We start from the raw sequence: 13,573 nt of genomic DNA, 5'->3' as shown, positions 1-13,573 counted from the left end.
CTTGTCTAGTTGTTCTTTGATACCCCTGACCTAGTAGTAATCCAATTGTAAAGAGTCCCTGAGAATCCTAGATCATGTAGTTGGCAGTCAGACATTGCTTTCTGAAACGCCATTATCTGGTTTATTGGACGGACAGGTCCTCCTTCATTCTCGTGGATGCCCAATAGCTCATTAAAATCCCTTCCTATGAGCCATGGAAGGGAATCACTCACGGCAAGTCGTCTCATGATATCCCAAGAATTATGCCGTACCCCAGTTACCAGGTGCCCATAAAATCCTGTGAAGCGCCAATGAACTGCATCACTAATTGCTCCTATTTCAAAGTCAATATATCGATCTGATGAAGAGATAATTCTCAGGTCAATATCACCCGTCCAGAACAAACCAAGACCTCCTGATTGTCCATTCGAACTAACCTCAAAAACTCTTCTAAATCCCTGTTCTCTCTTTAAGCCATTTAGTACCTCTGCCTTACACTTTGTTTCGCATAAGAATACCAGTTTAGGAACTTTTTGTCGGATAAGATCCTGCAAAGCCTGAACTTTCTGAGGGTTCCCAATCATTCGGCAGTTCCAAATTAAAATATTCATGGCTTTCGGCGGGGCTGAACATCGTCAGCCTTCACCAATGATACAAGTTCTGTTTCTCCACGTCCTTTGCCCAACAACCCAAACCTTTTATGCTTCCTCTAATTCTTTTGAAGGGTTGACCACCACCTTGCACAATTGGCCCTCCAGTTGCCCGGGATCAACATAAGTGGATACTGTGGATCTCTCTTTTCGACCACCTCCCCTGACTATGGAGCTTTTCTTTTTCAGATTGCTCAACCATAGAGGGCGTCCACAATTAGGATACCTCACCGTTTTCTGCTTCTTGCTTGGTGGAGTAGGGAGCTCCACGTCACTTCATTTCTTCTTGTTAGGGTCAACGTCTAACTGAGTATTATCACCATCCACTGTAACTCGCCTCTTTTCCCCACAACCCAACACTTCCTCTCTATGCCCCCCATTATCATTCACGTTCCCATTTGAGGCCTGGACCGCTTGGGCTGCCAATGCCAAGCTTTGGGCGTCCACTTCCGAGATATTAGTACCAGGGGGAAACAATCCACCATGTTAAACCTTGTGGGCCTGGCCCGCACCTCCTTCACAGCCTAGATTAGCCCACCTACATTTTCAAAAGCCCAAGGGGGGTTCGTTTTGGATCACACCAATTTTTCTCTAGGGAGAGTCTATTGACAGCAATGGTAAGTGTTTCGTTGGTATACTGGGTCCCAAAACTGTCAGCGTGCCACATATGGCCAAAGTCAAGTCGAGTACCCATTCGTGAGGTGGCAATATGTTTTGCCTCAGAATTTGCCTCTGCCAGGTGTCTCGTCCTTTCCTGGTTGCTATGGGAGACCAACCCTGCAGACGTACTTGCCACATATATGTATTCCGTCCTCAAGGCTGTACATACTTGCCGGATACGGATATGGATATTCAAGACGTACTTGCCATGCTGACCAAACCCTTATTCCGACAGCGCTGCAAGTAATTATTCGTCGGAATATCCATATCCGTGTCCGGCAAACCGTAGAATCCACCGTCACTTTGTTCCCATTTTCTTCTCCAATGGTTTTCATAGGCCCCGGTCGTCGCAGCTCCTCTTTTTTGTGGGGAAAACATGGAATTTGCCCTGGATGCAGATTTCGTCCTGAGTTCACCATTAAATCGAGTTTCTCCGGATGGTAACAGTGGCTTCGGACTATTCGTGTGGCCTAACCTCCCACATCGGTAGGAGAAAGTTCTCAATCCTTCATATTTGAATCAAATCTTATAGGAGCCCCAAGTTGGACATGGCACCGAACAATATGTAATTAACAATCAAAATGCATCGAAATCCACCCTTAATCTCAGGAAACCTCAAAATCCCACCTCTGCTGGATCTTTCACTTCAAGGACTGCCCCAATTTTTGCCCCCAGACTTCTGGCATTCTTCACTGTACAATAATTCTTGGGTATCCCATGAGCTTGTATCCAGTAAACGGCCTGATCTACAGTAATGTCATCAAGCGAGTGAAAAGATGGCCAGAACTTCACGGAGAAAGAATAACCCCTGATGAACCACGGGTTGCCCTCCAAAATTTTCCTGGCGACTTGTTCCTCCCCCACTGTGATGGCATAAATATTTGCTTTCGCCCTTTGAACCCTGACCACCCCCATTTTATTCCATGCTGCCTTGAGGACATCCTTGACTACCATTTGGGATGGTTCATTATCTGCAATTAGCCTCCCAACCAAATGGATGTTATTGTCAAATCTCTTCTCCAAGTCCAAGCTATCTTCAAATGTAATGTTGAGGCCATCCATCATTTCTTCCCCGATATCCATATCAAAAGAGAAGGAAACCACACAAATACTCACAGTAAGATACCAGAGCAAATAAATAAACTCACAGCAGGGATGCCGGAGTTAAGGACAAGTCGAACGCCTGAAAGCCAAACACTGAATGTTGTGTCATTTGTTGTTGCACAAAGTGGATATTTTTATGCAGTGAAATACAAAGCAGCTTTTCCTTGCCAAAGTTTTTCTTCATTCCCTCATGGAATTTACAATTTACTTTGAAAATATCAGAATCCTTTCCGTGCTGCATATCCCATGATAGTTATAGTTGATGTTTAGATAACTTCATATTGTTACCTGGTTTAAGAGTCGATAGGTACATCACAATGAAAGACATGTATTATCTGATTGTATCTCAGGTTTATGTATATATAGGAAATGTAAAAACTATCAGTGTGTTTATATATTTCAAGGAATTAATGCTGAAAGCAAAAATGAACTGTTACTATGAGACAAACTTAATAGCCAAGAACAAAAAACAAGATAGTAATAATACTTCATAGGTAATGTAGTTGGTTTTTTTTTTTTTTTTTTTAATTATTAACCAAAATTATTATTGACATTATATTTAATTTTTTATTCAGAGCAAATAACATAGTGAATGAGATTGATCGAGTATAACAACATATTCTAGAATGAGTTTTGGTAAAAAAAAAAAAAAATATTAAGAAGATTGGTTAAAGATCAAAATAAAGAACAACTTTGAGGGATAAAACTGATATTTTCTGACATTGCTTCAAGACCCGGCGCATTAGAAGCACACAAAATAGAAAAAACAAGAATGAGTTTACTTGTTTTTGGTAAAGGTGTAAATCGAAACAAGTTGGTGGTCCATACTATATATTTGCCTACAAATCCTAATAATTTGCCAAATGAAAAAGTTCAGTTGAACTTTTTTTGGTTGTTTCATTGGATCTGCAAGTTTAACGGCTGGAATAAGGTTGGAATGCTGCTGCTCTACCTCATCTCCACCGCAGCTGCCTTCTGAATTTTGTACGTTGGAAAAGGTTCTATTCCTGGGCATGTTTGATTTTTATGATGTTTGGTGTGAGGGCATTGGTTGTTTGAATTGATCCGAGCTAATTTTGATATAATTAATTCTTCAGTGTAATAGTTGGTTGAGTTTTATTTTGGAGATCGGGAAGAGAATTGGGTTGAATGTTACTTTATCTGCCCAAAAGATAAAGTTCTCAAGTTTCGATTTTCATGTATTTGGTTTTTGGTTTGGTGTAAACTTTGCTCAAAAGTTGGATTATGTTGAGGTACGATTTTTTGTATGTTGACTATCGGTTAAATTTTTTGTATGTGAAAAACATACAAACGTTTTCAATGTAAAAAAAATTCCTAATTCTCGATACCAATAAAGGTTTGGACCCATGTATCAGTTTTGATAAACCAATGTGTTAGTTTTGATAAACCACTCTCTCCTTTTGTGAGAGTAGTCCTCAATTCCATCATTATACGTCGCCGCCGTCCCTAGGTGTTGCTAGAGTCGGTGGCAATCCCATGCCTCTCTTGTCTCTTTTTCCTTTCTTTGCTTTTCTGGTAGCTTGCAATTTTTCCCGTCCCTGCCTTTCAAGATCATCTCCTCCCTTTTCTCTTTTGACCTTTAATCTTACCATTTTGAGCTCTAATTCCCAATCCTCCTTTTCTTCCATCCTCCCCAACCCATTCCCCTTCAACATCTCCATCATCCCCTTCCATCTTTTCTCGTTCAATCCTCAATTCTGTTCGGGTACCGTCTTTATTTTCCGTGATTTGTCACGGATCTACGAGAAGGTGTGTAAAGTTTTGGCTCGGGTGTTTGCACCACCACCCTTGTTGGCCCTTGTTGGTCTTTCCCGATGTTTGCCTTTATTGGTGTTGTTGCGCGTGGGTTCTATCTTCCTGCGTGCTTCTTTGGTTTCGTGGTGGCGGTACTTGAGATGGTCCTTGGAGGATGTGGCGACTTTGTTCTTCACCACTTTTGGAGTTCTTGATGGCGTGATCCAAGGTGCTCATGGGAGGCATCAGATCGTGAAGTTCATTTTGCAGTTTATAGTGATGGTGACAGCGGTTGCAGCTGCAGGAATAATAGTATTTTTAGGTTCTCTTGTATTGTTGTTTTTTGTGGGCTGGGCTCCAAAGCTTGCCTTGTGGCTTTGTCTTTTGTGTGTTTGTGGCCTTTTCTTTTGTTGTAGTTAACCTGTGTGTGAGCCTTTATTGTACTTGTTTTCTTTGGTAATGAATTTTGCCATTTGACCAAAAATTTTTTTTTAAAAAAAATAAAGTTTGGACCCAAATTAAATAGTTCGGGCTGGCCAAGGCCGAACGTTATATTTAAAACGTAAATTGTTGTTGGGTATATGTTTTATACAGGAATGAACAATGGCGACCCAAATGATTTGAAAGTGCTTTTGGCGGGGCAAAGATGGGCACATTCATGTTCATTCAAAGTTCTTGCTCATTCAAAGTTCACAACAAGGGCGAAAATGACCTGTTTCACACTGATGAAGTCTTGCTCATTCAAATTTTGCAGTGAAATGCACTTTTCCATAGCCAAATTTGTAAATTTGAGAAGATCAAAGCTCAAGTATCCAAGTGGAAGCTCATCCTATGAAAAACGCCACATTAACAATTTGAATGAAGGGGAATGAACTGAATTTGAAAGGTTTAATTATGAAGAAAGAAAGCTTCTATAAAAGGCAGCAGAGGAATTGGAGAAAATTACACTCAGCTCTAGCAAAAAAAGAAACTTCTTAAAAGCTTTGTAGCCTACTTTTTAATTATTCCCTTATTACTTTGGACATTCCCTTGTATTTATAGCTCCGCTACTTCCTTTGTAATATCAATTTCCTTTATAAAGCCCCTTTACTAGTGCATTGCCCACAACTGCAAGAATTTGCCCGACAGGAGAACAAATAGCTAGAGAGAAGGGCTGGGCCATTCCATCCAGTTTACCACGTAGATCCGTGCGTGGTTGCAAGTGTCCGGGTTGTAAAACTTGGGAAGACATGGCCATGTATTGGAAATTTTTTTGTCTAGTTTGTAATTAGAGAGTGGGATTTTCGTACATACACATTTGGGGTTGGGGCAGCCTAACTTTCTCATCTTTACTAGGTATTACTTTTCTCTTTGCTTTGATATTTCTGATAAATCGAAATTTTAGTAAAGGAAATATTTTGTCTCATTTGTCGTATAAATTTTGCGTTTAGAATTTCAATTTCTCAATTACATGCTATGATATTCCTTTGTTCATACTTTTATACTAATCATGTGCGCTTACTCTTCATACGACAAAGATTTCGAAGCACTGCTTTCTTTTCTTCTTATGAATATTCAGGGACCATGTTTTGTTAAATATGCTAAACTGAAACCTTGATCATTATTTTTTCCCCTTTTCATAAAAGTAATATAGGTTGGCCGTGTCTCAATATGGTGATATATAGGGGAAGGAAAAATATTACGTCAGCTAGATCACTTGTTTCCTATCAAGGTCTGGATAAATTAGAACTGAAGGGTAAGATGGTGGGAGTTGATGCACACTCTGGGTGTCTACCTCCAACGCAATTTGTCGAGAAGGAGAAAAAGCAAATTCATAAATATCAATCCATATCCTCAAATCCCATGTTATTTCTAGCCCAACCAGGGATTTCAACCACGAAACAAACATTTAATTTCACTTAAGAGTTCAGCCCAGAAGCTGTATGAGACTTTAATTTACAACCAGAGAGCTCACCATGTAAAATTTCCCCTTTCTGAGGAAGAAACCATAAATCAGTACACCCAATACTTAAATACCATTGTCATTGCCACTTCTCAATCCACAATCATGAGATTGTGCAAAATAGAAGGAAGAGCCGAGTCGAATCAAAGATCAGGGTGATAAATTTGTATAAAACGATGAGATCGGGATGAAATTGGGAGATGTTACGACCTGTCCCTCATGTTACGTATTTTAATCTTGAAGATGTGAAATGACCAAAATGTCCCTTGAAGGGTGCGTGTTGATTTTCGTAGACTTAACATTTGTGACACGTGAGTTATATTTTAGTTTATTCTTATAGTACTCATTGTTGTGATCTCCCTCTCTTTTTTTTCCGATTCCCTCTCTTCTTTTCCTCTCACGCTTTCATCCTCCCCGGAGCCACACACAACCATCACAGTTATTCCCAGCGAGTTTAACCCCATAGAAACCACCATCTTCGTCATCTCCAGCTCACCACGAGTTCAAAGACGCCGTTCTTGCTTGAAAACATGAAGCCCAGCCTCAAACTCTCGACTCCGACAATGCTTGCGAAATTTTGACAAGGTTCTCTTGTTCAAGGCGTAGATGTGAGCAGTTTCAGAGGCCCTAGTGGACAGTCCCAGCTAGAGGAAGACTTCATTAATGACCAGATTTAGTAGTCGTAACAGTAATCACATCTGGCGTCGAGGTACATTCCAGCAGCTCTGACATATTCTTATTGAGTATGGTATTTACTCAACTTATTCATAAGACTTGTATTTGGGTAATTATGCTTAGAATTCATTCTCATGCATGTAGTAGAGGTCTGAGACCTATTATGTGAGGCCCTTGGGGGATGTGTTGGAATAAATATGGTAATTTGTAGGTGTTTTATTTTGGGCTTATCCTTATATATTTTACGAACATTCTGCCAAATTTTCGGTAGGTTTTAATAGTTGATAATTTTCGTTATGAATTCATGCATATCATTGTTTCGTCACCCATATGGGTGATGGCTAGCACACTTCGGTTTTGGTGTCCACTGGACATTTAAGTTGGGGTGTGTCACAACAAGTGTACTAGTTAGGGTTAGTGTAAAACATAAATAGGTTTAGATGTTCGATTCGGTCCACTGTCCTACCCTTCGAACTTTGAACCAAACCAATATAATTCGATTCGGTTTGGTCTCTAATTTTATTCGATTTTTTTCTCAGTTCGGTATGTTTTATACTTCGGTTCAATTTTTTTTTATTTTTTCCAACATACCCCCTACACTTATCAATCGATTGCATGAGATGATACCTTATCATTTCATACCACTGAAATCTATAGTTTTCCTTTATTATTCGCACTAAGTTATCCGAACTCATGTCCCCTCTTTTTTTTTTTACCTGAAAAGATAAATGCGTTAATCCGATAGTAGGTAGGCCAACTCAAAGGAAGGCAAAAACCCAAATACATTGTTAAAAAGAAAGAGGAAGGGGGTGGGGGTGGGGGCAGATGGAAACAGATACATAAAAGCCCATCCCAATTAAAAAAACTAAAACGGGAACCCAAATCCCTAAATTTCGACTGCAAAAAATAGCGTCCGCTGCCGTCACCGCCATGAAAGTCTTGTCAGCAGCAACCTAGAGAAAACGACCGAGTGGTGAAAACGAACAAGACATTGCCACACAAAAGTACCAAACCTGCAACTAGAAGCACACCACATCCCTATTTCTTCACCAAAGATGCAGAACCAAAAGATAGTCACCAGACCCAAATCTCATTCCCAGCAAATATATACAAACACAATATCACATGGATATAAGGTGGGGCAAATGGAGTATGTAGAAATACCCTTACTTAGGCCAAAGCCGTAGTACAACTAGCCTCGATGGAAATCCGGCAAGCTTTTTTTTTTTTTTTTTTTTTGGGGGGGGGGGGGGGGGGAAGGGGATAGTGAGGGAAATAAAGCTGGCAACCATATTCGGCCCAGGGTTTGCAAATCAGAGAAAAGGATGGGGTGGGAGTGGTTTATGAGGAAGGGAGGCAGAGGGGAAAAGTGAGGGGAGATGGAGTTTTGGGTTTGGAAAAGAACGGCCAGAAGAGAGGGAGGGGTGGAGAAGAGGGACATGAAGTTCAAAAGTGAGACAAACTCACGGGAAATTTTAAAGCAAAACTCAAGGAAACCGAGAAAAATCTCAAGAAAAAAATGGAAACTGAGAAAAATCTTAGGAGAAAAATGAAAAAAAAAAAAAAAAAAAAAAAGAGAAAAGAGGATCAGGAGAAAGAAGGAAAGAGAAGAACAAGGGACTTGAACAAGGATAGCCACGGACATTGAAGCCAAAGACCGGACCGGCGGCAAAAGAGTTTGCAAGGTTGAGAAACCAAAGAAAAGAGAGAGTCTCACGCGGTTTTTGTCTTTACTCATGTCCAATTTTGAATTTCCTTGCAAGGCACTTTGTTGGTTTATAATGCTTTCCAATTACGGCTAATATTGACTTGACTTTTCAAATGTTTGAAACTTGTCCTTACGCCGAGTTGACCCACCAACCAAACCGATTTCTTTTCGGAGGTTGGAAACTTGTCCTTAGGCAAACTTGAACCCACCAACCAAATTGATTTCTGCGTCCTTGAAACGGTGCTGCCAACTTGACTTGGTGACATTGTTGGGATGACGAGTCAACTTGATATCCTTTCCAACACAAACTTCTTTGTTTCTTTGATAACTTTTGGCCTCTGTTGGACTATAAATTCTAGTGTAGCTTGTACGTCGGGGAGATTAAACCTAACTCCACAATGCTAAATAAATTATGATCTTCAGTGGTGGCTGTTGTTAGACAGGGCATCACACAAGAAGATTTATTTTTTTTCAAACAGAATTGATTAGAGACTTACACGTAGTATTTCATGCTTTTTTATAGAGCGATTGTATTAGTAGATTAAATAGTTAGTTATTACGGGAAAGAAATCAGTAGAGCTCAAATTCAAAACAATCTCACTTAATTGGATAATATTACAATACTTGTTTGGCACATTTTTTTTGTTGTTACAATGGCGGGAATGAAAATTGACATATTAGAAGCTAGTATGCCTGAATTAGCCATGTCTGTGTAACTCTGTTTATGAATATTTCTCAGCAATATCTTGGAGATGGAAGAACAACTCCACGGGTTTTGAGAGCATAACCATGTGATCAGAACCGTTTATCACCTTCACTTCATTTGGCGGATTATTTTTTATCATGTAATTTTGCACATCCAATGCTATCGCATGGTCTTGTCCGGACACAATGAATACTCTAGGAACTGCTCTATATTTCTCTTCCGTGAGCTTTATTACATCGTAATTGTAGCGAGGAATAAATCTCACCAACGATAACGCTAGGGTTAAATCCTGCACATTATATAAATCACCAACCAATAGGGTTAAGAGAGCACATATAGGGTTCCTATCTATTGCAGCACACACTTTAAGTTTACGACTTACCTGTGGTGGTGAGAGCTGGTACAAGCTTGTCGCCATGACCTTAGGCCCAAAGAGAAAGGAGGTTGCAGGGTTGTTGGTCCCGTTATCATATCTGAATTGAGAGTCCAGATAATCCAATCTTTTCCTAATCTATAAATTTTCCAGAAAAATATTTGTTAGTTACCTTTATATATCTCATTCATTAGGATTCGGATAACAACGAACAAGAGATCTCTAAAACAAGTTTATTGAAAGGATCTATTGTAGGGCCTAATTCCCAATATATTTCAACGATCAAATTGTCTATCTTTAAGGTCTTTTCTCAAAATTTATTTTAAAAAAAAATCACTCAAATCTAAAATTATATTTCAACGATCAAACTGTCCATCTTTCATTGAAGAATTGCATTCACTTATCTTCGTCACTTTAATTTGATTGACATCTTAATGGTTCTGATTTTATTTAATTTTTTATAAGGATGATATATGAATTATGAACTAAAATATAGACGATTTGGATTATTGAAAAAAATATATATAATGGAGAACACAGAGTGTCTCTCATATAAGTTTCTTGAGGGAACCCTCAAGAGAGACAGATATAGTTATGCCATACTTCACATTTCCTGATTCACAAGATACGATAAACAAGGTATAGCATATAATCAATTTCAACTCATAGTAGTAAAGCACTACAAAGAAGACAAATAGTGCAACTCAATCTATGTGTGTATGAAAGTCATTACCTCTTGATTTATAGTTGAGAAATTGAGAGTAGGACCGGACATGACCCCCGTGACATATACTGCAGCAGCAATTTTACGAGGGAACCTCTCCATGAAAATAGATATGACGGCTCCACCGAAGCTGTGAGCCACAAGGATAACCTTTTCATTTGGTGGTAGAGACACCATGAGCTTTGTCAAGGGCTCGACGTATTCCGGTAACGAAGGGAGTTGCTGTACCTGGATTGGGTTGATCCCGGATGCTCCCAAGTCTAGAGCCGTGACATTGTGACCCGAGTTCTTCAGAAGAGTCGCCACCTTATACCAGCTCCATGCTCCGTGACAAGCTCCATGTATCAACACAAAATGTTTTGGACTCTGAGTTTGGTTGTGTATGTTGGAGGGTGGGGATGGGGCTGAGGTACTACCTTTTGCTAAGCAAATAAATAGAAGGAAAAACGCAAGGAGCTTCTCTGTCATGTTCTCCATTTTCTATATCATTAATGCTCAATTTCCTTGATTTGGTTTGCATCTCTCGTCTTACTTTTATACGTAGAATTCGATCAGAGAACAAATAATTGACTCAAAAGTCAAAAATCTCGATTAAACAACTAGTAAATGATTCAAAAGTCAAAAGCATTAAGTTGAAAGTTTTCTTTTTTTTCTTTTTTTTTTGTGTCAAAGTTGAAATGTATTCCCAACTCCAATTTGCAAGAAGACTCTTTCAGGAATCAACTTTTCTCCCGAAACTACCCATCTACCTTCAGCCTTCCCTCCCCCTTCGTATCTGTTTCTCTTTGACCAGTTTGCCGACTTGCTTGCACATCGTCCATCGGCGATGACTGGCCTCAAGTTGCAGTGTTCGGGATGACTTTTTCGAGGATGAGTTTCGAAGCCGGAGTTGTTGAAGAATGGGTTGTTGTTGGCCAATACCGGATCTGAAACCCATTTGGTGCGACATCTGACATTAGAACGGCATTCCGGCATCTGGAATTGAAGCTGCGTGGTGGTGGATCTACTGCTATGGTGCTTATGGGGTGTATTGCGGTGGCTGTGTGGATGGAGTGAAAGAGATGAGAAGCAGATGGGTGGTTAGAGAGGGAGAGAGAGAGAGAGAGAGAGAGAGGCGGTGCGGGTTTCACAAGAATGAAAATACAAATTTGGGGATGGCCTGGGAAGAATGAAAAAAGGAATGGGAGATGGGGAAACTGATAATAAATCGTATGAAAAAAAATATTAAATCTTTCTTACAAGGAAAAACATCATTTCCGGATCTTTTTCACCAAATACATCAATCCGGATTCTTAAAATTTGATCTAACAATTAAAAACAGGAAACCCCTTTAAAAGTTATAATACTTTTAGCTGTTGGATCAAATTTCAAGAACTTGAATTGGTGGAGTTTGTGGATTTGGTGGAATGGATCCAAAGATGAACCCTTTCCTTCTCACAAAGCTTTAAAAAATATAAAAGAACTAAATTAGTAAATTATACTAAAAATACAAAATGATAAATCACTTGGATTAGGGGTATTTAATATTCCATTAATTTTCGTTTCGATTCATGTGTTTTAGTAAAAAACTTATATAGATAAATACGATATCTACATCGGTTCTAAAAAAATTTTAGTAAACAACTTCAACATGATTCTGAATTCACCTCAATTCAATTTCTTGATTCTCCTCATTCTCATTGTGGATTGGTAAACAAGACATAATATTATCTTCACCTAAATACTTGTGTAATTAATAAGTGTGAACGTTTTCTATTAAAAAAAACTTGAATATAATTTAAAATAAAAGTAATATAAGTTGTGTTTTTTTTTTTTTTTAATTTATTTTTATTTTATGCTATTAATCCTATAACATTCCTTGTACATGAACTCCACTGCATTGAATTATATGCAACGGAAATGAAGTCAAAAAGCCCAATGGCTATGTCATGCTCAGCAAAACCTAAAGGGAGAAAGGGTAGCTTGGGACATAGGGTTTCAAACCTTACAATTGCTAGGATGGACAAAATCCTTGGTATTGGTCAGCATAGGGAGGCAGATTTTTTGCCCTTCTACTTTTCGTGCTCTTCTGTTTTGTGTGGTCACGGTTAAATCACGTTAACATTTTATATTGTTTTTTATAGAGATAATAAGACAAAAATGAATAGTAATATAAAATGTTGACGTGACTTAACCGTGACCACACAAAACAAAAGGTCACGGGAAGACATGGGAAGTGGGAGGACAGAGAATCTACCTCCCATCACAAGAACTTACAACAGTAAGTGATAAATGAACTCACAACATTAAGTGATAAATGAACTCTTAGGTGGAATTTCTATTGTATTTCTTTTCTGCATATCTTATATTTCAAAAATTTTACAATTTGATGATTATAAAATGCTCCAAAACGGTATAAAATTTTTAAAATTAGGCAAGCAAAGAGAATTTATCACTAATAAGTCTGCCCTACATATCTCGGTAAGATAATGGGATCCTTGTGATTATATGACATGGGGTCCATGACCAAGGTCTAGTTAGTCATTCTAAATATTTCTGTTAACAAGACTGATATTTTCTCTCAATAGGAGTTTGTGATCGGTGGCACGTAGTTGCATAAATAATTAGATCCACTGTTTCAAAACCATTATTGTGAAGCCAAAACTAATCTCAAATATCTTGGACACAACGCATGGTCTTTTTCTTGAAAAAGACAAAATTGCCTCATTAAATGGGTGTGGTCCATAAACATTCTCACACGCAGTTCAACATCTATGGAGGCTCAAGCAACTGATTACGACAATCACCAAGTTCCCCTACTCGTGGCATGGAAAAGTCAAAGGAATTAACCAAATCCTGTTTTTAATACATTCCCAATTGAAGGTCAACTTAAACAAGTAAAGAATCCTCATCACTATCAATCAAAGATGCTATAAGTATCTCTTAAATAATGTCTTGGAATAATTGTTTCCTCATCCATCCTATGGCTAACTCACTTTAGCCAATAAAAACCTTGCAATGTGTAAGACAAAACGCTACACTTAGGCCAGTCAACACCCTATAAATACCTCATTACCACCAACTTTTGGTAAAGCTTTTGCCACACATACAAGCCCTAAACACTCACTTTTTTCAGAGCTACTGACTTAAGCATCAGAGATCCATTGACCAACTCCCTAACCTCTTGGACATGTGTACCTTTGGCCTTGATCAAAGGTGTTGATTATTTTATAGGTTCAAATTCGTCAAGACTGAAGATTGTGGATTCTTACTGCCACAAATTTGTGCTTTAATTGAGAACCCAATTTAATGCTCGAA

The 13,573-nt window shown here is 38.7% G+C and overlaps 1 protein-coding gene across 1 annotated transcript; it reads right to left on the bottom strand.

Moving 5' to 3' along the window:
- Positions 1-9,043: 9,043 nt before the first annotated feature.
- On the bottom strand, positions 9,044-10,765 carry LOC137748887 (methyl jasmonate esterase 1-like). Its single transcript, XM_068489079.1, has 3 exons — positions 10,286-10,765; positions 9,562-9,690; positions 9,044-9,468 (listed from the first exon to the last, which is right to left on the bottom strand). The coding sequence occupies exons 1-3, from the start codon at positions 10,751-10,753 to the stop codon at positions 9,196-9,198; spliced, it is 870 nt and encodes a 289-aa protein (XP_068345180.1). The 5' UTR covers positions 10,754-10,765; the 3' UTR covers positions 9,044-9,195.
- Positions 10,766-13,573: the final 2,808 nt, after the last annotated feature.

The sequence above is a fragment of the Pyrus communis genome, chromosome 10, assembly GCF_963583255.1.
Source record: "Pyrus communis chromosome 10, drPyrComm1.1, whole genome shotgun sequence".
NCBI lineage: Eukaryota > Viridiplantae > Streptophyta > Magnoliopsida > Rosales > Rosaceae > Pyrus > Pyrus communis.
This window is presented reverse-complemented; position numbering and strand designations above follow the sequence as displayed.

What these genes read in the sequence shown, in the direction of transcription:
- LOC137748887 (XM_068489079.1), bottom strand. Translation starts at nt 10,753, where the DNA reads ATGGAGAACATGACAGAGAAGCTCCTTGCGTTTTTCCTTCTATTTATT. An exon ending in TCTCAACTATAAATCAAGAG is followed by an intron (nt 9,691 to 10,285) that starts GTAATGACTTTC and finishes GAAAATTTATAG; the next exon opens with ATTAGGAAAAGATTGGATTA. An exon ending in ACCAGCTCTCACCACCACAG is followed by an intron (nt 9,469 to 9,561) that starts GTAAGTCGTAAA and finishes TATAATGTGCAG; the next exon opens with GATTTAACCCTAGCGTTATC.